This window comes from Protopterus annectens, chromosome 15.part0 (genome assembly GCF_019279795.1).
Source record: "Protopterus annectens isolate FY-2018-M chromosome 15.part0, PAN1.0, whole genome shotgun sequence".
NCBI lineage: Eukaryota > Metazoa > Chordata > Ceratodontiformes > Protopteridae > Protopterus > Protopterus annectens.
Window position 1 is genome coordinate 541011073 of NC_056749.1, and position 25917 is coordinate 541036989.

A 25917-nucleotide genomic window follows, 5' to 3' on the forward strand; every position below is an offset into this window, starting at 1 on the left:
CCCTTCGGTCGGCCGGATTCCAAAGTCTGGGTCTGGCTTCGGCTGGTGTTGCGCTTCACCCGACGTCATAGCTGCAGTTCTTCGGGTATAAAGGCATCAGCCGACGCCATTTTCCTCAGTCTTTCTTACTGCGTGGCGCCCGAAGCAGAAGCTGTTCGCAAGTGCCGGTTGGTCAGAACCAGAGATTACTACTACCGAATACTACTTCGAGGTCTTCTAAAAAGCTAAGTACCCCGTTGGGGACTCTTTCTTGCCTCAGCCGATGTCAGAAAAAGTGAATAACTGTTTAACTTGTGGGAAACAAATACCTCATAAAGATTTCCACTCTTACTGCTTACCTTGTTTAGGCCCAGATCACGACGTAGCAGCTTGTCTAGCCTGTGCTTCTTTTAACCGGACGCTTAGACGTCGGTCGGAATTTGCAGAGCAGTTTTTCGGCTCTGATTTTGCTTATATTATGCCGTCGGATCCTCCGACTTCACAAATAACCAAAAACCGCAGGGAAAAGGACAGACACTCGCGGTCCGGTTTCGGCTGAAACCGCGGTTAAGCCAACCACGAGTGTCTTGGTTTCGGCTGAAACAGAGCAAGCGGTTTTTCCCCCAGCCGAAAACATGCCTTCTACAGAGGCCTCTTCTAACCTGGTGGAATCGGCTTCTGAAATCCAACCTGCAGTTGCGGTTTCTCAGGAATTATCAGACACTATTCCCTTGGATATTTCAACCCCTGCACGTGGAGCTGCTAGGCCTCCTGCAGCCATGTCTATTAAGGCCTTTGCCAGGGCTAAAGCTTCAAAAACTGTGCCTGTTAAGCCCCCCTCTCACAGGCCCAGCTCCAGTTCCCATATGCTTTCTTTGGCAGAGGATCTCATTTCTTTAATTCGTGGATCCCATCCTCATCCAGACAGGACCACTCATCCACCTCCAGAGAAGAGGCCTAGAGCAGAGCCCCCAGAGCCAGTATCCACAGATGATTCCTCTGATGACTCAGAACATACAGACCCTCCTGAGGCTCCTTATTCCCCTTACGAAGACTCTGATGCTGAAGAGTCCATTCAGCCTCTCCATCTGAGGAATTTTCCTTTGGGGAAACCTTGCATGCTGTGAGGGAACAATTTCAGTGGCAGGGCCAAGATTTCTCAGACTCCAGAAAAAGGCTTAGAACCTTTTTACATTTGCCACAGCATAGGCCTTTAGCTATACCTCCAGTTCTTTCTGTTGTAGATGATGCATTTAATGATGCTTGCACTGCCCCTGATTCATTACCTCCGGCCCTTGCTAAGCCCGATAGGTTCTACAGGGTCCCGGACACTCGTCACCATTTATACAAGGCTCCTTTTGCAGATCCAAATCCAGAGACTATCTCCCAGGGGCCTAAGGCTGTAGCAACTACATCTGCTAAAAAGGTCCTTAGAGAGATGGGGTAAAAAAGTTTGCACTTCTGCTACTCTGTCAGCTAGGGCTTTGAACTGTCAATTTCATATGATTCAATATCAAGAGTTTATGCTAGACCAGTTAACTAAAAAGCTGTCCTCTGAAGAATCTTTAGATAAGAAGTATGTTCAGGAAATGGTACATAACATACAGCAGGTTAGTAACCATTCTTGAAAATGTGGCTATGATGCACTGGAGGCTTCCTTTAGATCAGCCATGACTGGCACAGTTATCAGGAGACATGCATGGTTGAAAGAGCAGGCATTACCAGACCATGTCAAATCAAAGCTTTTAGATGCACCCATGGACAAAGTCAATTTATTTGGTTCTCCTGCACAGCAGGTACTGAAAAAGATGGAAGAGAAGGCGAAATCTGTACAAACAGTGAAAGATTTCTTACAGGTTCAACCTCCAAGGTTTAGCAGGAACTGGCCCTCCAAGAATTGGTCCTTTCCGGACTCCTCTAAGACGCAGAGAGGCAGGAATAGGCGTTCAAGAGGCAGAAACCAATCCAGGGGTGCCTACAGGGACGCCAGTGGCAGGGTAACAACCAGCGAGGCACAGACGCAGCCACCACCACTACAACAACACAATCACAGTGACTTGGCTGTGGCACCGCCTACCAGGGAACAACTGGAAGCACCCTTAGGCGGAAAGCTAACCTTATTTTCAAAGAACTGGCATTGCATCACAAGGGAAAAATGGATTTTGCAAACTATAGACCAAGGTTACAGGTTCCATTTCCATACTCTACCAGGAAAGAGAGGAATGCCAAACCTACCACCTACTCAAAGGGCAGAAGCTTTAAAGCAAATATCTCAATTATTAAGAATGAGAGCTGTGGAAAAGGTACCATCTATGGAACAAGGAAAGGATTTTACTCCAGACTCTTCCTGGTACCAAGAAAAGAGAGCAAATGGAGGCCTATTCTCGACCTGTCCGCTTTAAACACATTCCTCATTGTTCCAAAATTCAAAATGCTGACCCTACAGCAGCTTCTTCCCATGCTGGGCAAGGAGTCTTGGCTGGTAACTCTAGATCTCAAGGAGGCATACCTGCACGTCCCCATACGACCAAATTGCAGAAGATACCTCAGATTTCTTGCAGGATCAGAGCATTATCAATTCTCAACATTGCCCTTTGGCTTATCTACTGCGCCCAGAGTGTTCACGAAATGCCTGGCATCAGTAATTGCTCATAGCAGACTTCAGGGAATCCAAATTTACCCCTACCTGGACGACTGCCTGATACAAGCGGACAACAAATGCAAGCTAACCGAAGACTTACAAAGAGTCATTTACCTGCTGCAAGCCCTGGGATATACAGTCAATATAAAAAGGCAAGGCTGATTCCATCCCAAAGAATAACCTTTCTGGGTGCAGAGCTGGACACATCAAAACAAATGGCATTCCTAACTGCAGAAAAGAAAGAGCAACTACCTCTCTACTTCTTGGCATTAACAAAGCAGAACCATCTAACTGCAAGAAAAGTACTGCAAGCCCTAGGCTTCATGGCATCCTGCATAATTCTGGTCCCTCATGCCAGACTGCATATGAGAAAGCTACAGTGGTACCTAAAGAATTTGTGGTCTCAACACAAGCACAGCCTAGAAACCAAAATTCCAATAATCCCATGCCTGAAGCAAGAGTTCCTATGGTGGGCTCAGGCCTGTCAATCAAACACAGGATTGCCCTTCTGCAACAGTCAACCAAGCCAAACCATCACGACAGACGCCTCAGACCTCGGTTGGGGGGCACACATGCTGGACAAGTGCATACAAGGCTTATGGACTCAAGACCAGCTGCGCCTGCACATAAATCTAAAGGAAATGCTGGCAGTAAAATTGGCAATCCAGTCATTCAGACCATTTCTCCAAGAAGGTCAGTTGATAAGGACAGACAACACCACAGTTATGTGGTACATCAACAAACAAGGAGGCACACATTCATACCCTCTATGCCGGCTGGCACTGGACCTATGAGATGTGGCTCTGAGCTACAACATTCAGTTACAAGCAATTTTTGTACCGGGAAAAGAAAACATTCTAGCAGACATATTAAGCAGAACTACCATGGATGCTGCATCCGGACATCTTCAAAGCCATCACAAGAGAATGGGGATTACCACAAATAGACTTATTTGCATCCCCACTCAATCACCAGCTAAAGAAATTCTGCACAAGGACGTACCACCCACTTGCTTGGAAGGTGGACTCCCTATCTTTCAGTTGGAAAAACCTGACAGCATATGCATTCCCACCACTTCCTTTGATGCACAAGGTGCTCTTGAAGATCAAAGAGGAACGTCCAAGAATCATTCTGATAGCTCCAGACTGGCCAAGGCAACATTGGTACCCATTACTGAGGAGCATGTCTCGGGAACAAATATGGGCACTACCCCTGATCCCATTGCTGTTAACACAGAACAACTACAACATCCTGTATCCAAACCTGAAAACTCTGCAGCTAACTGCCTGGAACATTACATAAGAACAATTAACCCAAATTTATCCCAAAGGGTTAAAGACATAATCCTTGAGGCTCGTAGACCTTCCACAAGAAAGAATTATGCAGCAAAATGGAAAAGATATCTCATTTGGAGTACTACAAAGGGAGAAGATGTGGCACTGGTAAACATAGCCAACATCCTGGAGTACTTGGCAGAGCTCTTCCATACAGGCCTGTCCTATTCTTCCATCAAGATACATGCATCAGCTATTTCAGCAGAATACAGCTTGGATCCTTCTGTCTTCTCACATCCTCTGCTCAGGCAGTTTGAGAGGAATTAAAAATGTAAAACCTCCCAGGAAACCACCATTGCCAGCATGGGACTTGAACTTTGTGCTAGAAAAATTGACACTTCCCCCTTTCGAACCAGCAGCAACAGCAGAATTACAATACTTATCCTGGAAGACTGCTTTTCTGCTGGCAATCACCTCAGCAAGAAGGGTCTCTGAACTACAGGCATTAATGGCAGTGCAACCCTTCCTGATCTTCCATCAAGATAGTGTCCATGAGAACAAATCCTACATTTATGCCTAAGGTGGTATCCAGAGTGTCTTTAAATCAGGCTATCCACCTACCTACATTCTTCCCCAACCCACAGAACAGGGGAGAAAGACTGTTGCATACCTTGGATGTACATAGACAATTACGCTACTACCTGGACAGGACCAAGTCCAATAGAATAACTGACCAGCTTCTGGTAGCATATGCAACAGGAAAGGAAGGAAAACCAATTTCAAAAATCTCCAAATGGATAGGAAATTGCATTAGATTTTGTTACTCCTACCATGGAAAGAAAACTCCAGAGAACATCAGGCCTCACTCCACAAGGGCTACAGCCACTACCACAGCTTTCTTACGAGGAGTGGCTACCAAGGACATTATAGAGGCTGCTACTTGGACCTCCGTGCATACATTTGCCAAGCATTACAATTTACCTTTATACTCTAGATCCTGAGCAGGTTTTGCCACTGCTGTTTTGCAAGGGATCCTAACTACACCATAATCTCTCCTTTTTTCCTCCTCCCCTAGTTTAGCTATGGTATTCTACCCATTTGTAAGGACTGCAGATGCATCCTTGAAGGACATAGTACAGTTTTGTACCTACCATAAATGTAGATGTCCGATAGGAATGCATCTGCAGTCAGGATTACCCACCTTCCCCTCTGTGGTACTCCTAGGATATTTGCCATCCTTCAGCTAGCTTGGGGGGATCTATTATGGTGTATTTGTTTGTGTATATATGTACATACATGCTTATTTTATGTGTTTGCTCTCTACTATTTGGAAACATTGGCATTTATCCAAATTTAGCCATCCAAGAGGGCACCTGGCATCTGGGGCAAGAAACACTGAGGAAAATGGCGTCGGCTGATGCCTTTATACCCGAAGAACTGCAGCTATGACGTCGGGTGAAGCGCGACACCAGCCGAAGCCAGACCCAGACTTTGGAATCCGGCCGACCGAAGGGCTGCCTCACGACAGGACAACCCATTTGTAAGGACTGCAGATGCATTCCTATCTGACATCTACATTTATGGTAGGTACAAAACTGTACTTTTTGGTTCTTTTTTTCCCCCCCATCAAATTAATGTAATTCACTGTAAAGTAAATACCCCCTGCCTTTACTACATCACCCAAACCTTTACTTTTCTCTTTACTTAAAGTCATCCCTGTCACCTGCAGATACATTTTTTATTCCTACTTTTACCCAAATTGTGTTTTTCTGCAATTGTAATATCTGCATATGCTAATAAAACTGGAATTCTTAACCCTTCAAGTGTTGTATATTCCACCTCCTTCATTTCGCAATTTATTTCACATACTGTTGCGTTCATAACCAGTGCAAAGAGTAAATAGCTCATTGGACCTCCCTGTCTTACACCAGTCTTCATCTGTACCTCTTGGTTTAATTAGCCATTTTACAAGTATTTTTACTTTACGTATGTCAGCATATAGTAATAATTTCCTAAACTTGTCACTTGTGTTATATTATTACCCATAAGATTTCACTTCCAAACTGCATTAATATACCATATTAAGGTGCCCTATCATGATTTTCAGTTTTTTAATTTCTATTCATAATTTCATCCACAACCCCAGTATCCTTATTTCTTGACAACCCTTCCCCTTTAAACTATATATATATATATTCCATAATTTCCATTTTGCTTTGTGTCTCCTTTTATTTTGATATAGGTCTATTGGTCTCCACTTTTGTCTTTTGTCATCCTTCTTCCATATGAATTTAAGCATTCCACTGCATAATTATTTATACATATAACCTCCATTTAAACATTACTTAAATTTTTTTTCACTACTTTCTTTTTTCTTTAAACATTAAGATAATGTACTACACCATTCATAAGCTTTCCTTGAGTTCTTTCTATTTCTCACTTTTTATATTTTTTCTCATTATACTACCATTTTCATTTAAGTAACTCCCTGTAAAAATATTTAATGAATATGTAACACTTGTAGTTTTTTCTTGATTTCTTTTGTAGAAGTTTTTCTTTGTCAAAGTACTTTTTATCATTCTATTCTAAATCTTCCAATGCATTGTTATATATTTTTAGTATATTTCTTTATATTGCCACTGTGTAAAAAAAAAAAAAAAAAAAAATTTTCCTTCTAATGCTTTTCGTTAATTATCATCCACCTCTCGGGCCAGTTCTTTTACAATGTTCTCATAGTAGTATGATCTTTCCATACATAATTGTTACAAATTTATTTTTTCTTCGTTTCATGCTTTTCTCGTTTTATCTTTATTTCTTTGCGTATTTTTATATATTCTTTGTTTTCCTTTATCTCTAGCCATTTTGCAAGATCAGAAAATCCTGTTTTCCCTTCTATAACTAAACCTCCTGATACTATACTCCAAGTTATGCAAAGCCTCTGGGCCAGATGGGATGTTGGATTTTTTTTTTTAAACATTTTGCTTGGCAAACGCTTGTTGGAATTTAAGATCCATTTCTTACGTGACCTGCTTCACTCTTAAGGTCACAAACATTGAGTCTTTTCTGAAGGAGGAGAAAGATGTGGCCTGTATTGCCAACTAATTCTGTCTGGGTTCTGGCAAGTAGACAGTAAAAGAGTATTCCTGACTAGGTGATATGCAGTCAGGAGGACTTATAACCAGTAGCCTGGACTTGCTGTATCTTTTTTTTTTTTTTCCCCAATATACTGTATTTCAGCCTTACCCCCCCCCCCAGCATTTTATTTTTATTTATATATATATATATATATATATATATATATATATATATATATATATATATATATAATGTAGGATGTTATGTGATCCTATCTCGCCTACATTCTGAATGATGGGTTGGCCGATCCCTCGGCTCCGACTGCAGCTTATGCCAAAGGCGAAGTCTCTTATTGGCTGAGCTTACTATATCCCAGGATGCACCACCATCAGTCCCCCAGATCTCGTTTGCCGCTTAACTGCAAGGTCGTGGTCTCGAGCTGGCTGGGCTGAGTAGCTTTTATTAACTACTTTTCTGTCAGTTTTTGTGCTTGTATTTCACAAAAGCCGTTTTAGCAGCTATTGCTACCTTTTGCTGCCTATTGTGTTCGATTGAGTAGTGGTTTTTCTTGTGTGTGACTGGGTAGAGTTTGTTTTGGCCCCCCTTTCAATCCAGGGCCTTTTCGGTCAAACTTTATAACTGAATTTTTAGTGTTTTAAAGTTCCCGGTTATTATACCTAAGGTTGTGTTTTTACACAGTTTCTGTAAGCCTTCGTTTTTTTGTCATAGGCGATTCTACAGTGGTTAAATTTCCTGTCAGAAATTGTTAACATTATGTCTCAAGCCCCTAGGCCTTAGGGCTTTAAAAATGTACTAAATGTGCTTTTAAGATGTCTGTTACTGATGACCATCTACTTTGTGTTTATTGTTTAGGGGCAAAGCACTTTGCAGGAGTCATGCAGCGTATGTCACGCTTTTTCCTCAAGGGTCCTCCAGGAGAGGAAAAATAAATTGATTCTCAAAGGGTTAATTAAACCCTCTTTTGAAGAAGCCTTGTCTTCGCTCCTACTCCTGCCAAAAGAAAGGGCTTGGCTCCGACCAGTCCGTCGGATCCGACTGCCAAGAGACCTAGGCAGGCCTCTCCTTCGGCTCCAAAGACTTGGGCGAGGTGGGCGGTCTGCCTCGATGCCACCAGTCGACTCCTCGGGCTTGAGCCGATGGCTGGGGCATCGAGAGGCGGAGTCACCTTCGTCGGCTCCACTGCTCGGAGCCGACAAAGTCGCTCAGACACTTCCTCCTCGCCCGAAGTCTACCTCGGCACCCGATGGAATCTGGTGTGTCGCGTTTCCTCGGCGCCCGATTCTCATCGAGTCGCCTCGAGCGGTCCCTAGTCCCTTGGGGCAGAGGAGAGGTCTTCTCGAACCCGTTCTGTTTCCTCTCGGTCTTCGAGAATGTCGGATTCTGATATAGACAGGGTGCTCCAAAGACTTTTCCAGTCCCCAGTCTTCCAAAAATTTGTATCGGCTCCGACCCAGTTGGCTTGGCGATGGCCATGACCCATCCATTGCTATTCCTCCTCCGACTGCTTGGCTCCGTCGGAGCAGGTGCTCTTGGAGCGGTGGTGATCTCAGGGTCGGCTCCGACCCTTTCCAACCGGGCCTCGGGTCCGAGTTTGACGCGGACTTCTTGGCTGGACCGAGGGTGATGTTTGAGGACCGATGCTTTCGGTTCGAGCCTCCCTCGGTGCTTGGCTTGGGACTTCCGTCTACTATCATGGCCCGGAGACTGGGCGCTCCCAGGATTCTGGAGGTCCGGCTTTCAGAGCCATGAGGAGTGCCTTGGCCAAATCCTCTTCGGCCATCTCTCCGGTTTACCAGCACCTTCCCTGGGCGTGGAGACTGGGTCTTTGGTAGTTCCCCTGTCTGTGGCCAGCGGAGCCCGAGGCCACCCCAGTGGGGTTCCCCTCTTCCTGAGGGTTCTTGAGTCATCTCAGAGGAACCCCCAAGGAAGAGATCGTGCAAGAGGAAGCACGTGGACTCCCCGAGTCTATCACATCGGACACGGATATGGATGATGCAGAGGGGTCCCCTAAGTAGTCCTCGGATGATGTCTCCTTTGCAGACATCTTAGAGATCCTCAAACAACGAGGCGGCTGGATGTCCAAACCCCCTCTGCTGACGAATCAGTGCTCCTCAAGGCCTTTGGGGCTCAGCCCTCCGCCTCCTGGGTATCTCCGCCCTTGGCGAGCTTCTGGATTTAGTTTGTCGAGAAGGCGTGGGAACACCGGATACTGTGGAACCAGTCCCTTCTCGTCCAAACAAATTCTTATCTGCTCCCCGAGAAGGAGTTCCTTACTAAAGGCGTGGCTGTAGATGCCATGGTGGTGGCATCTGCTACACAACAGGGCGTGGCAGAGGCTTCAGCGTCCATCCATCCTCCTAATAAGGAGTCTAGGAGTATGGATAGGTGCAGAGCGCACCCTGACTTCAGCGGCCTTTACCTTAAGGTCTCTGAATTATTTGGCACATTTTACTAGGCTTCAGAGGGATCTGGTCAAGGAGTTGTCAGACTCCTCTCGGGTAACCTACCTGAGCAGCTAGCCCAGCCCGTTAGCTCTCAGTTGGCTATCCTTCGTCAATTGCTAACTCGTCCATGAGGCTCATATCCTATGCGGCCGAAGGGGCGGGTAAGCGGCAGGCACAGGCGTGGCTCACGTAGACAGGCCTGGCTCCGCTTGTGTCAGTTCTTGAGGAGGCCTTCAAGTCTTCCTTCCGCTCCCTTTGATGGGTCCTCATTATTTGGACCCAAGGTGAAAGACACCCTTACCGCTGTGAGCAAGAGGGAAAAACGTTATCTGCCGTAGGGGCCGTTATTCCACTCCCTTTCGGCCTTACCCAAGGCCAAAGGAGGGAAAATGTGGTTCGAAATCTCAAGTTTTTCTCCCAACAGCAGGAAGATTCCGTCCAGAGGCAGAGGCGGGGAAACAAGCGCGTCCCGACCAAAGGGCCCCAATTCAACCCTATCCCTTTTGGGCCCCAGCCTAAATGGGTTGCCCCTTCGTTTAAACCAATGTCCGGAAGAAAAACTGGGGGGCAATAACCCGGAAAAATGGGGGCTTGGCATTCCGGATTTTAAAACCCTCCCAAAAATTCCCAAAAAATCCCCCCACCACCCAGCAAAGGGGGAAACGCAAAGTAAACTGCTTGGAAAAAGGGGCTCCAAACCGTTCCCAAACCGACGGATAGGAATTCCCCCCCTTCCTTTTGTTCCCAAAAAGGGGGCCTTTAGACCAAAAGGACTCAAGATACCAATCCTCCAGAAACCAAACAAAAGGTCCCTTACTACCCATTGTTGGGAAAAATTTATGGGCCCTAACCTAACGCCTTTAACACAAACCAAAACAACAGTCCAAATATCTGCGCTTCGCCTGGGAACATTTATAACCCAAATTTTTTTCCCGGTTACCCCAACCCAGGGTGTTAAACCTTTCAAAGAAGTACAGAAATGGAAAATTTTGGTACTGAAAGGCCCGCTCAACCCCTTGGAAAAAATTCCCCCTTTTTGGGGTTCCAAAAATTTTTTTTTTTTTCCCTAAAAATTTTTCCTGGAAAAAAATTTGGGCTTCCCTTTTTCTGCCCCACCAGGCCCCTTTCAAACTTTTTTTTGGAAACCAAAACCAGGTTTCAAAATGTCGTCAGTTGCTGGAGCCTCAACTTCTCCCCTCCGGGGGTTTTGCCGGTAAAGCCCCACCGTGGCAGAAATTACTGCCTAGGGCCGTTATCCCCTTGCTACCCGGGAGGGGAATGTGGTTCCACTCTTGTTTCTGGACAACCAAACAGCCCCAACTATCCAGGACTGGGAGTTTCAGGGCGGCCAGGGCCGGCAAGGCCATTCAGACTCCGTCCCTCCTCTCAGCCCCCACATGGGATTGCCCGGCTGTGCTGCGACCAGGGGCCCTTGCCAAGCCTAAACCTGAGGGATCTCAGGCAATGGGGTGGAATGGGAGGTCCCAGCCCATTCACATACTCCCCCCAGTCAAATCGGACACACCAGTCAAGGGAAAACAGGCGAAGTTATACTCTATGCGCAGCATCGAACCGTCCCAAGACAATCGATACAAATTCCAAGGACTTTTTGCGAAAAGAAGGCTCCTGAGACCATATTGGCTCAGCAGCTCCATCTCCGCAATTCAAATTCATCAGGTGGACATCCCAAATGTGGATTGCATCCCCACTCAATCACCAGCTAAAGAAATTCTGCACAAGGACGTACCACCCACTTGCTTGGAAGGTGGACTCCCTATCTTTCAGTTGGAAAAACCTGACAGCATATGCATTCCCACCACTTCCTTTGATGCACAAGGTGCTCTTGAAGATCAAAGAGGAACGTCCAAGAATCATTCTGATAGCTCCAGACTGGCCAAGGCAACATTGGTACCCATTACTGAGGAGCATGTCTCGGGAACAAATATATGGGCACCCTGATCCCATTGCTGTTAACACAGAACAACTACAACATCCTGTATCCAAACCTGAAAACTCTGCAGCTAACTGCCTGGAACATTACATAAGAACAATTAACCCAAATTTATCCCAAAGGGTTAAAGACATAATCCTTGAGGCTCGTAGACCTTCCACAAGAAAGAATTATGCAGCAAAATGGAAAAGATATCTCATTTGGAGTACTACAAAGGAGAAGATGTGGCACTGGTAAACATAGCCAACATCCTGGGTACTTAAGCAGAGCTCTTCCATACAGGCCTGTCCTATTCTTCCATCAAGATACATGCATCAGCTATTTCAGCAGAATACAGCTTGGATCCTTCTGTCTTCTCACATCCTCTGCTCAGGCAGTTTGAGAGGAATTAAAAATGTAAAACCTCCCAGGAAACCACCATTGCCAGCATGGGACTTGAACTTTGTGCTAGAAAATTGACACTTCCCCTTTCAACCAGCAGCAACAGCAGAATTACAATACTTATCCTGGAAGACTGCTTTTCTGCTGGCAATCCCCCTCAGCAAGAAGGGGTCTCTGAACTACAGGCATTAATGGCAGTGCAACCCTTCCTGATCTTCCATCAAGATAGTGTCCATGAGAACAAATCCTACATTTATGCCTAAGGTGGTATCCAGAGTGTCTTTAAATCAGGCTATCCACCTACCTACATTCTTCCCCAACCCACAGAACACAGGGGAGAAAGACTGTTGCATACCTTGGATGTGCAGACAATTACGCTACTACCTGGACAGGACCAAGTCAATAGAATAACTGACCAGCTTCTGGTAGCATATGCAACAGGAAAGGAAGGAAAACCAATTTCAAAAATCTCCAAATGGATGAGGAAATTGCATTAGATTTTGTTACTCCTACCATGGAAAGAAAACTCCAGAGAACATCAGGCCTCACTCCACAAGGGCTACAGCCACTACCACAGCTTTCTTACGAGGAGTGGCTACCAAGGACATTATAGAGGCTGCTACTTGGACCTCCGTGCATACATTTGCCAAGCATTACAATTTACCTTTATACTCTAGATCCTGAGCAGGTTTTGCCACTGCTGTTTTGCAAGGGATCCTAACTACACCATAATCTCTCCTTTTTTTCCTCCTCCCCTAGTTTAGCTATGGTATTCTACCCATTTGTAAGGACTGCAGATGCATCCTTGAAGGACATAGTACAGTTTTGTACCTACCATAAATGTAGATGTCCGATAGGAATGCATCTGCAGTCAGGATTACCCACCCACCTTCCCCTCTGTGGTACTCCTAGGATATTTGCCATCCTTCAGCTAGCTTGGGGGGATCTATTATGGTGTATTTGTTTGTATATATGTACATACATGCTTATTTTATGTGTTTGCTCTCTACTATTTGGAAACATTGGCATTTATCCAAATTTAGCCATCCAAGAGGGCACCTGGCATCTGGGGCAAGAAACACTGAGGAAAATGGCGTCGGCTGATGCCTTTATACCCGAAGAACTGCAGCTATGACGTTGGGTGAAGCGCGACACCAGCCGAAGCCAGACCCAGACTTTGAATCCGCCGACCGAAGGGCTGCCTCACGACAGGACAACCCATTTGTAAGGACTGCAGATGCATTCCTATCTGACATCTACATTTATGGTAGGTACAAAACTGTACTTTTTGGTTCTTTTTCCCCCCCCCATCAAATTAATGTAATTCACTGTAAAGTAAATACCTCCTGCCTTTACTACATCACCCAAACCTTTACTTTTCTCTTTACTTAAAGTCATCCCTGTCACCTGCAGATACATTTTTTATTACTACTTTTACCCAAATTGTGTTTTTCTGCAATTGTAATATCTGCATATGCTAATAAAACTGGAATTCTTAACCCTTCAAGTGTTGTATATTCCACCTCCTTCATTTCGCAATTTATTTCACATACTGTTGCTCATAACCAGTGCAAAGAGTAAATAGCTCATTGGACCTCCCTGTCTTACACCAGTCTTCATCTGTACCTCTTGGTTTAATTAGCCATTTTACAAGTATTTTTACTTTACGTATGTCAGCATATAGTAATAATTTCCTAAACTTGTCACTTGTGTTATATTATTACCCATAAGATTTCACTTCCAAACTGCATTAATATACCATATTAAGGTGCCCTATCATGATTTTCAGTTTTTTAATTTCTATTCATAATTTCATCCACAACCCCAGTATCCTTATTTCTTGACAACCCTTCCCCTTTAAACTATATATATATATATATTCCATAATTTCCATTTTGCTTTGTGTCTCCTTTTATTTTGATATAGGTCTATTGGTCTCCACTTTTGTCTTTTGTCATCCTTCTTCCATATGAATTTAAGCATTCCACTGCATAATTATTTATACATATAACCTCCATTTAAACATTACTTAAATTTTTTTTCACTACTTTCTTTTTTCTTTAAACATTAAGATAATGTACTACACCATTCATAAGCTTTCCTTGAGTTCTTTCTATTTCTCACTTTTATATTTTTTTCTCATTATACTACCATTTTCATTTAAGTAACTCCTGTAAAAATATTTAATGAATATGTAACACTTGTAGTTTTTTCTTGATTTCTTTTGTAGAAGTTTTTCTTTGTCAAAGTACTTTTTATCATTCTATTCTAAATCTTCCAATGCATTGTTATATATTTTTAGTATATTTCTTTATATTGCCACTGTGTAAAAAAAAAAATTTTTCCTTCTAATGCTTTTCGTTAATTATCATCCACCGGCCAGTTCTTTTACAATGTTCTCATAGTAGTATGATCTTTCCATACATAATTGTTACAAATTTATTTTTCTTAGTTTCATGCTTTTCTCGTTTTATCTTTATTTCTTTGCGTATTTTTATATATTCTTTGTTTTCCTTTATCTCTAGCCATTTTGCAAGATCAGAAAATCCTGTTTTCCCTTCTATAACTAAACCTCCTGATACTATACTCCAAGTTATGCAAAGCCTCTGGGCCAGATGGGATGTTGGATTTTTTTTTTTAAACATTTTGCTTGGCAAACGCTTGTTGGAATTTAAGATCCATTTCTTACGTGACCTGCTTCACTCTTAAGGTCACAAACATTGAGTCTTTTCTGAAGGAGGAGAAAGATGTGGCCTGTATTGCCAACTAATTCTGTCTGGGTTCTGGCAAGTAGACAGTAAAAGAGTATTCCTGACTAGGTGATATGCAGTCAGGAGGACTTATAACCAGTAGCCTGGACTTGCTGTATCTTTTTTCCCCAATATACTGTATTTCAGCCTTACCCCCCCCCAGCATTTTATTTTTATTTTATTTATATATATATATATATATATATATAATGTAGGTTTTGTTTTGTCTGGTTTTGTTTTGTCTGGTTTTGTTTTGTCTGGTTTTGTTTTGTCTGGTTTTGTTTTGTCTGGTTTTGTTTTGTCTGGTTTTGTTTTGTCTGGTTTTGTTTTGTCTGGTTTTGTTTTGTCTGGTTGTGTATATTGTACATGGCTGCCTTGGCTCAAGTCATTCCTGGTGAATTTAAATCTCACCAGGTTAAGTTTCTCCAGTGAGGTCGAGAGAAAAAGCCCTGACTATATGGTCCAGGCAACATGAGTTCATTTAGCAGCGCAGGTGACTGTTGAGTTGACAGGGAGGATGAGAATGCCTATGCTGGTGGGGGAGGATGAGAATGCCTATGCTGGTGGGGGAGGAAGTGTGCTGGGGCATTTCTTGGTGACCCTGCCAGAGGCTAGGACTCTGGGTATTGTTGTCAGGGTGGTAGGTAGAGAGAACTAAGGCGGCATGACTGCCATACAGTTGGAGGCAGTATATAAGCTCAATGAGATCCTGTCAGTGCTGCTCGGTCCACATGTTTGTGGTCAGCCAAAGGAAGCCTAGATTTAGACTAAAGAATATCCTTATATGCACACACAGAAGGATAGCAGCATCTTTGTGTCTAATCTTACTCGCTTGTCTGGCATGCATCAAACCCTGGCAAGGTTGCATGAAAAGTATTGGGACTTAGAACAAGTGTTGTCCCAATGTAGAGACCCACCTTGTCTGGAAACACTGCATGTCTGCAGGGATAGGACTTATGAACTGGGTTAACTGGGCTGGAGAAGTGGCTTGCTTACCCATTATGGATGGGGGTGCATCTCTGAAGCTTTTCCTCTGCAGAAAGGAACCTGTAGTCAATGCTTGCATCCTTTCCTGCCAGCCACCATGATTTCCTTCAGTTGGACATGGTTCATTTTGTTCTATTACCAGAAGTTTCTTGATCTGAAACTTCAACTTTTCTGCTAAATGATCTTGCAGTGAGAGAATTGCTGGTAATTTCAGGTGGAACAACTTTCCCCTGTGGATGGAATTTCTCCGAGTAAACTACAAATTTGTCAACCACCCTTTCCCCATTTCTTCATGAAGTGATGGCGTCACATCAACACTTGCCTCCTCTCTCAATTTCAGAGCCACTCTGCTACTTTCTTCAACAGTTGTGTATGTTGTAGGTCTTCTGTCACAATCCATCCACCTGTTGGACACCCTTGATTCTCTTGCCATTCTCCTGTTTCTCCCAAGCCTTACTTTTTTTGTCCACTTTGCAAAATCACCATATGTTCTTGATCATCTGCACAACAGGGGCTACTTTAGCTTCTGCACTGATTTCATCTGTGCCATAATGTGCATCCTTCTGCTTTTCTGAGACACTTTCCCACCATCACCTCAGTCTTCCTCATCTGCCTTCACTGTCCATGTTTTTGTGCTATACAGAAGCAGTGGCCAAACAACCTTTGTTTCTGCCCACATTTCTTAATTTCTGTGAACATTTTCCAGGTTCTGATTCCATGCAATATTTGGATGTTTGTCAGTGTGCTAGGTATAGTAGAGATGCTAAGAATGTCTAGGCTCTGTGAGCTCTTTGGCATTAACTAAGAGGTATTTTTCCACACGACTTGTGTATAAGTAGTGCTTCAGAGAGAATTTATTATTGTAGGCAGCAACTGCTGTGATGCTGCAAGGTTCATTCAGGGGTTCTCTTGCTTTGGTTTATCCTTGCAGCATTTGTTTGGATTCCGAGTAGACTGAACTTGAAAAAGTGGAGTGAGGTGGGAAGCAGCTGTAATTAATCTGGATCTTTGGTTGTTGAATACCTTTAAAAGTGACGGAGTAGCTGAAGAACTGTGCCCTTGGTAAGGTCTAACAGGTAAAGGCTTGAGTATTGCAGGCAGCTTTGGAGTACTTGCCTTAAGAATGGATGTAAGTTCATTATGTTGGATCAAAGATGTAAAACACAACGAACTGAGTAGGTTATGACTGAAAACAGTTGGTCATCACTAGTAAATATCTATTGTATAATAATGGTAAAGGGGCATGAATAGTAAATTATGGGGAGGAAGTTGAATTTTTTCATATAGAAAGTCTGTGGAACCGTGCAATGTACGTAAGTGGTGATGAACTGTAAGTCTAGAATTACATTTGATGTCATGTTGGAATATGTGGAAAAGTAACTGGTGATGTTTTGTGTTGGGGCTAGCTGCATAGTTTACAGGTGTGCAGCTTTTTATCTGCTGGCTACAGTATACACTTGCTAGTGGGGTGTAGCTAAATCATACATTTTGGGGACTATTGTGATGTCGTGTAATATTTTATACTTTGATATTTGTGTACCTTTTGCAGGTTATAGCTGTTGTGTGCTATTCAACAGAGCATTCTGCTTCTTTTTATGCTTGTAACTTTTAAACAAGCTAACATTTTTTCTCATTCCTTAAGGTTGTAGTCCGGCGTTTACCTCCTACTCTGACCAAAGACCAGCTAGAAGAGCACTTCCAACCTCTAGCAGAACATGATTATTTTGAATTTTTTGCTAATGATTCAAGGTAGGAAATGTATTTTGCTCATTCTAGAGATGTCTGATTAGGCAGCAGGAAGTAATTGCTATTGTGTTTATGACTTTAGTTGAGAAGTTGTTAAATATAGCAGTTTTTTAGTTTCACTGTTCCACTTAAAACATTTTGTGTGTGCATTCTTGATTTTATTTTGTTGTGCAAAGTCGTACTTTATTCCCTTCTGCTTTGATTTTGGCACATACACAAGCAACACTTTTGATGTAATTGTTTTTGTTAATTTTCATTAAATCATGGACAAATTCGCTTACTAAGAGCTTCTACAGCAACTGCTAGTAACTTCTATATAACCTGGAAAAGGCATCTGTCAGTAATAGACAGATGTAAGACATGTAAATGTCCCAGTGTAGTTTAGCCTGTCTAAGTTATTGATATGCAAAATGTAAGGGCTGAAAACTACCATGGACGTCTGAGGCTAAGCTTCCTATGATCCTCGCAGATCAATAGCCTTAGTAAATACCTTTTGAACTTAAGATGGAAAACAATGCAGAGGATTATGATGCATGGAGTCTTCTATTCCATGTGCTACCAGTTACAGGGGGTGAAAAGTGCAGCGCACAAATACACTACCATTTTTTGAAAGGCAGTAAAGCACTTGACAAGTGCTGTCAGACAGCATCAAATCTCTTGACATCTTTAAGAAAGCCTGAACAAATCTAAAAATAATGGGAGATTAAGATTAAAACTCGGGGCAATTTTTAAATATTGCTTTAATTCACTTGAGGTAGTAGAACAAACTTTGCATCGACATGCATTTTCTGAACAATAAGTATGAACCTCTAATGTCTGGTATTAATGACTGACTAATCTTCAGTGATTTATTATTAAAGCAAAAATTTTGCAAGAGACTGAGCAAGACTTTCTGCAGAATCTGGAATGGATGAGAGGATGAGTAGGCAGATACTACTTTTTGCCAGAGGAGCACTTTGTAACGGTTTTTAAAAGCTGTTGGACAGTTCATTCTGTCACACTTTGACAATGTGGCAAAGTGAAATTCTAACAGCTTTTAAAAACTTTAAACTTTGTTTTTAAACATTGTCACCTTCTACCAGTCTGTGAAGTGTGTTTGTTTAGTCCCCAATGCAAGACCTGATCTTAACAGCACTTGGGAGTCTAACTGTGTTTTGTTAAGCACCCTTAAGAGCTGTTAAGATCCAGTATCATGCTAGGGAAGTGCTTAAATTTATCTTTTCTCCAGTTTCGGAGGTAATTGCATGACCCTGTACTCTACAAAATTAGCCCATCTGGTATGCAAAAGAATGTACACCTGAGAGTTGGTAAATTTTAGCAAGAAGGAAACTCGTTTCCTTTTCAGGAACGGCAACATATAGAAATATTTAAATGTATGAGCATTATCTGTCTAGTTGAATAAACTGTGTAAAGTTTGAACTTTAATGACATTGTCATTAGGGCAAGTAATATTGCAACATTCCAAGTTAGGATAAAACACCGCATGTTTTGTCCATCGGTCAACCGTTTAATGGGCAACCTCGCCAACAGTGAATCGAGGAAGGAAGACTAGGCTTCCTGTTTAAATGCTGAGTCTGGAAACACCAGGGGGTGTTAGACACACAATCAATGCTCTTCTCCCTTTAAACTTGCTTTTGTTGGGGGCCCATAGTCCTCCAACTTCCCAAACATAGATAATACCAACTCTGAGATCACCAAACGCAGAGAGACCGGAATATTCCAAGAAATGATACTCTCTGATTTGGTATACACAAGTCCAAAGTTCAGTCATTTCAGTCTTCATATTCTCTAATTCGGCATTTCGAGTCCCTGCATTTAAAGCTTTCACCAGAAGATACTAATGCCTTTGTGCTTTAATGAGGTAGTTCTCGGGTGTCATGTCATGGAAGGGAACTATCTATGTTGTCCAAAGAAAGTAAAATAATCTCTTAACTTCAGCATCTTGAGATTAAATCATTTAGTAAAACTGTTTGTTATGCCACTTCAGACAATTTAAAGGCAGTGCTGGACATACTTCAGTATCTTACATCCCCTGAAAATGTATGTTCTGTGTTTTGAAGAGTTCTAAGTCTGTTTTATGTTTGCTTAAATTATTTTTTGTGAAGAGAAATCCTGACCGTATTTTGTCTTTAAAAAGATCAGGAATGCAGGCATCCACCTCTGGAGTAAGTCCTGGGAGTGGTGTGCATTGTCAAATGATTGGAGACCCTTTATGCCTACTAGAGCAGTGTTCTACATGACTGTTTTCACACACAGCCTGGGAGCTGTGTTTGTTTGTTTGGTAAAATGACTTGCTCAGTCACATAATAAGCAAATAAAGGCAGAAGTTAACAGCTCATAGCCATAATCCTCCGCAGTTAACTGTCAAAAGGTCGTAAGCTATGTATTCGAACTCTGTGTCCTGGAGTGGTGCTTAGTTGACGCCTCTTGGCAGTGAATTGGATCAGACAACCATGGTGATATTTTTGACAGTCTGTTGAACCAAAAAGTGTAGTGAGGGTATCCTAAAAATATTTATCAGACACTTTAGTGCAGGGTTAGGTTACCATACCACTTCTAGAAGAGCTTCTGTCATTATTCCAGGGAGATCGGAGACCAGGAGTTTGAATGTGGCCTGATCAAGATCTCCATATTAGTGGTGTCAAGGATCTATGACCAAAAGGTGCTTTTCTTTCTGGAGGCAATGCTAGAAGCAGCTGGCGAGATTGTATCCATTTGCAAGTGCCAGCACTGCATCGATTTAAACAGTTTCATAATGGCACGGCTGCAGGAACACTTAAGATCCATTTGAAAATACTGAAAGCACTGGCTGACGCACCTTTTGAGGGTTGTGTGGAAGACTGGGAAAGTATCTTTGGATTGGCATACTAGGCTTCTGGCCCATTTATTCAAGAAATGGTGACAAGAGTGTATTTCATTTGGATGGATCGCACTCTTCTGCCTCCTTTGGGCTAAGCCAGTACTGTAGTGTTGGAAGAAGTGTTTGAAACTGTAAAGCTTCCGACTTCTGCAGATCACTGCAAATTCTACCATGGTTGTGGTACAGTGAATCAACTATTTGCCCTTGCAAAATCTCATGATCCTGCAACATATGTGCAAGTCCTGTGTACATGTGTTTTGCAGACCCAGTGAAACGCAAGATGGGAGTAATGTAGAATGTCTTGTGGGAGGTGCTACAACAGTATGTGGTTCTGGATCCAGTGCTGCACACTATAAGGTCTCCATATTTATGAATAGAGTTTTGTCTTACTTCTAGGTATTGAGCTGAATACATTCAGGGTGCTTGTAAGACTCATCCAAGGTTTATGACTCATCTTGTGGTTTTTCTGGACAGGATTATTGAGTTGCAGCAGAAGTTTAGAAGATAATCTAGTGTGGAGATGCATGTTGTCTTGCCCTGAAGTGATTGTGTCTCTTGCATGTACTGGAGCAGTTCCTTGTGAATGAAGTGTGTGGTATGGAATGAAAGTTGGCACTTGTAATTGTAGGGTTATGATTTCTCTTTGAAAGGCGTGGGTTGCCTTCTGAAGTTTAAATGGTGGGCAGATAACCACAAGTGGAGGAATTGAAATATTGTTAGGTCTTACTGCTGAGTGAAGGTAGTGGGGAAAATATAAGATGAACTGGGTCTGTATCATTATTTTGAACGTTCAGATGCTCTAATCCCTAAAGGCCGACGCCACAAAATCGAGCCGCAAGTACACTGAATGTGAAAGTGCGAAATTCAAAATATCGAATTTCCATAATTGGCAAACTCAACTCCTGCTGTGTACTGCCTACCCAAACAAAATCTACACTTCACCGATGTATCCCCTGTGCTAATTAAATGTGCATGACACACAAATGAATGTGAACAAATGACACGTAACCAAACTTACACAATAAATTTCAGTACTTTACATTCCGTTATATGAAGTCTGGACCGGTAATCAAGGAGCCTCAGTCCTCACCACTGGCAACAGTGGGGGATGTACACTGAGGGGAAGATGAGTACACGCACAGTATTTCCAGTTGCAGCTCTGTGCATCAAGTAAAATTTCCCTTAACGCAGAGACCACATTCAGTCCAGGGCTAGTTACTTCCTCTTTCTCCAGATCCCCAGTAAGAACTCCCAACTGGTACAGCTATAGAGTTGGTCCTTAGCCAGGGTTTCAAGCCAAGTCTTCCACCACTCTGTCCAACCAGTGCTTCGTGTCCCTGCCCAAGTAGCACACACACACACACACACACACACACACACACACACACACACACACACACACACACACACACACAGACAGAGGCACAAGTTCACTAGCTGTGCCCCCTTCTGCCCAGACTATAAGGTACTTATCACCGCCACCTAGAACCCCTTATCGGCTACTTCAAGGCCCTTAAAGGGTGTCCAGTCTTGCTGTGTAATGTTACTATCAATACAAATCATAGTTTGAACAAGAGCAAGGCTATTAGGAGTGTCCCACAGTGTCAACATATAAATCTGCAAGCACTCTCAGAACTTATACTAAATATAAATTTACAGAGTTCAAAATCACAGGAAATATTTAAAACAGCATTGCAGGACAGTCTCAAATAAATGAAGACAACCATCTAACATATGCTTCACTATATTCCTGACTAAGTCTAGGAGAATTGCCATACTCAAGTTAACTTACTTGCAAAGCAAATGTGTGGTGAATGGGTCTTCTTGTCAGGTCCAAGACAGACTACAGAATGCGGAGTCTCGGAGAGTTCTCAAATTAATGTCTCAAATATTACTGCTGGCTAGCTTGCAGAATGACATAATTTCTTGTCAGCTGACTCCTATTTTCCCAGGCTCAAAACAACCCTTAATGGCAACTGGTAGCATTTAGCATCTACCAGTAAAAATGCATAGAACTCCGATCTATGGCAGATTCTGGAAGTCGTAAAATAATGAAACATTCCCACCTCTCAATCCTAGTAATCCTCTCAATCCTAGTAATCCTTTCTCCAAGACGACACCAAACGCTCCCTAGTACAGGCATCCTTTCTCTGGCTGTCATAAAGTAATTTCGGCTATTTTTCTGAAGTTTTACTGGAATTAAGTTAATATCCTGTGTTCCAGTTTCCACTGTTAAAATATATGCATATAAAAAAATTGCAGTAGTGTATGCCCATTTATGTTCTCTTCCAGTAGGGTACACTGTGGATACAGCTTTTAAGCTCAGTAGTTTACAAAAATACTTTTAACACTTCTGTACAAACAAGTTGGATATACACATGACCTAACTTGTTCTAATACAGTTGTAACACAAGCATCTTAAATGAATCCTGTTGATATCCACAAATTACATGATTGTTTGTTTACAAAATTCCAGATAGCTGGGCTGGCAATCTCTATTTGTCACAACATCTACAATTCAGGAATTGCTCCTTAAAATCAGCTCTGAATAATCTTAATTCATAATGGTCATTTTCACTGCTTGGTTGCCACTTGCACAGCTCTTATTCTCTTGATCAGTATTGGGTTTCTTTCCACATCTAATGTTTTTCTCCGACAGTAATAGATGTTAGGAGGATAAAACATCCAAAGACTCCTTGGTTAAAACCAGTTCATTCCACCATTTTGGCTCTCACACGAACAATTCCACTATTTTACCTCTCAAACTGTCCATTCCGCTATTTTTACACCTCAAACTGCCCAAAAAATTGTTCTCCTCTTCCAAAGCTCAATATAACTTTCTTCCTTTTTTCATTTTTGTCTTTCAACCCCATGTAAGACATGTAATTTTCTGAAGCCTTAACTCGCTGCAGAGCAAATGCAGAAACTTCTCTAGATCTTGGGTTGTAAACTTTCAACCATTGCCTTTCTGATTCATGTTGAAAGCCATCTATGCATCTGCAAATTGCATGTGACATTCAGTGGGTGAGTCAGGCAGGTTGTGGAGGTCCTCTTTCTGTGGCTACTGACCCACTTTTCACTTTCTGCTGCTTGTTGTAGCAGGTTTTTGTAGTGCTCTACTCATCCCATAACATGTACATACTGTAGCAATAGGTATGGCCTTCCTCTGTCTGCCTCTAATGAAGTAACTCAAAACTCTGGATTCAGCAAAGCAGAAGGACCTTTATACACATTCATGGAGACCATGTAAACTAGCTTAGTGTTCTTCCTTTGTTTTTAAAAATCTATTTATAATGGAAAACCTTGTGCAATTAAAGCGTTTATCAGACCATCACTGAAAAAAGTAGCATATTTCAACAGTTACTGCTGATTAGTGAATTTTCACATCCTTGACTTTTTCAAAAGGAAGTAGTTTAACTTTAGCTGAGCTGCTGTGCTTTGGGTCACCACCAGCTTTATTACAAGCCTGATAAGTACTTTTTTGCTGTTTTGTACTTAAACATTTAGTAATGAAGTGGTGGCTTTAGAATGAAACATTTTTGTTTGGGATTACTTAAGGGAAAAAAAATGTAAGACTGCTGTTTTGTGATTGGCCAGAGGGCTAATTGGATATTTAATTTGCTTGTATAAAGTTGACATATTTAAGCAACACTTGGCTTTGCAAAGGGTTAGTTGTGCCCTGTATAGACAGACAAACTCTGACATTTTTTGAGTACTTAATTTTGCAAGTAGCCCCTGGTTTGCAGGCAGAGGAGCACTGCTCCATAAGTTTAGAGTTGGGTTATTTCTAGGTAAAAATTACAAACTAAGCAAATCAGTTGTAAATTTTCGGGGCCCTTGTAGCCCATGCAATAAATATCTGGAACCATGGATTTGCACTTGCCTACTATCTCTGCAGTCAGCTTGGTGAAAATAGACATCCTGAGACAATATAGCAGTTTACTGACAAACTCCTAATCCTTGAGCAGTCTAATATATTGTGTGAGAGATGTAGTTGTACAATGTCACTGGAGTCCAGGCTCTGGCATACAGATGCTGCATTTACCAAACAGGTTATCAGCAACACACAACATCACACTTTACCAACAACACATACATCAAACAGAGATCCATATATGCTAAAGCTGTTGAAACTAATCTGCCTAAACCTCAGGCCTCCCAGATACAACTGTTGCCACTAGTAACCTCAGCAACTTCACAGACACTCAAATCAAACAGCACCTACCATGAAATATGCACCTCTAACTATGTTTCAGCTCTAAGTAAATAAAGCAAATCTGCAAACAACCAAACATCCTAGTTATAGGAGACTCCATTGTAAGACATGGTGGTCTACCACTCACCAGGCTGAACAAAGAAAGGATGACTGTCTGTTGGGGGCCATGATTTATCACATAATGCATGTATTAAAGTTCTTGCAGTACAGGCACACATGTGGCACAGTTGTAGTACAGGTGGGAGTAAATGAGCTGTGATGTACTTCCCTGGACTATATGAAGAGAGACATAATGGAGTTCTTGGAATACTTGTCCAAGACTGGTATGAACCTCTCCCTGAGCAGCATTTTACCTACACCTAGAATGATGCCAGAGTATGAACAAAAGATAATTGCTTTGGCTTCTGGTGTAATTCAAAGTGAGTGCAGTGCATATGCCTACTTGGGGAGGACATGTTAGATGGTCCAAACTACTTTATCAGGGATGGCCTGCACCTGCCCCCCCACATGAGGCTTTTTTATATTGGCACAAACATTTTCTCCCCTTAAATGACTTTTTAGGCAAAGTCTGCTTTCAAAAGCTTCCAGCATAAAACAAAATCCGTATAGTGTCAAGGTATTGTTGCTAAATGTTGGGATCTATAACAAATATCTACATTCCCTACAGGTACGCCTGACTCTAGAATGCATCAGTACATGCATAGTCACTGAGACCTGGTTCTAGAATATTGAAAGTAGTCCCATCTGTGCAAGGTTTCAACACCTGCCATGCTTTCAGACCCACAGCACTAAAGGCTGTCCAAGGTGTTTATGTTCTTTAAAACAAAATTTCACCTCCAGATTCATTAGGCAGAGTAACAACTTAGTCCTATAATTAGCTAGGAGTTCCATGTCCCCCTTGGCCCATACTTCCAACTTGACTAGTCTGGAAACCCCAAGCATTCTGTAAACACCATTTTCCTAGAGGATTTCAACTACCTTTCAATCAACTGGGAAACTTGCACATTCCCAGACATGTATGCCCAGACACTTGTGGCCTTCATAAATACAAACTAGCTGGGCTAACTAGTCTCCACTGGGGGAGACAAAATCCTGGACTTGGTTCTTGCCAATATGGGGCTGCTCTGCTTCCTACCAGTTCTAAAAATCTCCCTAGTCAGATAAGACCACAAATCTGTCTTGTTCACCATAAGACTGATTCCAGAAGCATACTCTAGTGAAGACTATGCTAAAGGTAATATTCTTCTGAAACTAAGACATGACCTGGCTAAATTCAGCATTCCCTTTCATCCTGATGACTTCTTTACAAACATGAAGTCCTTCACCTCCTTATTCTTTACACATGTAAATAGCTGTTTTGGTGCAGCTGTCCTCCAAAATAAATACACCACCAAATATAAAAATTAAACCCTTGTGGATGAACCCAAATATAAACAGGCCCTACAGTAAAAGGGAAACACTCATTGCGTGGAGAAAGTAAATGTAACCCTCCAGAGGCCAAAAATGCTCTTGCCAAACTTAACTGGAAACACTGGCCCTGAATGAAGCAAACCAAAGCTAAATATGAGGTAAAAATAGCCACTCAGGCAAAT

General features: G+C 42.3%; 1 protein-coding gene across 1 annotated transcript in view; it reads left to right on the forward strand.

Annotated features, from left to right (window-relative positions):
- LOC122789855 (regulator of nonsense transcripts 3B-like) overlaps positions 1-25917 on the forward strand; it is a 97430-nt gene that overhangs the window by 44343 nt on the left and 27170 nt on the right. Inside the window, exon 2 of the mRNA XM_044057289.1 lies at positions 17146-17252. Coding sequence (XP_043913224.1) covers positions 17146-17252 — 107 coding nt within the window. The remainder of the gene's footprint in view (positions 1-17145; positions 17253-25917) is intronic.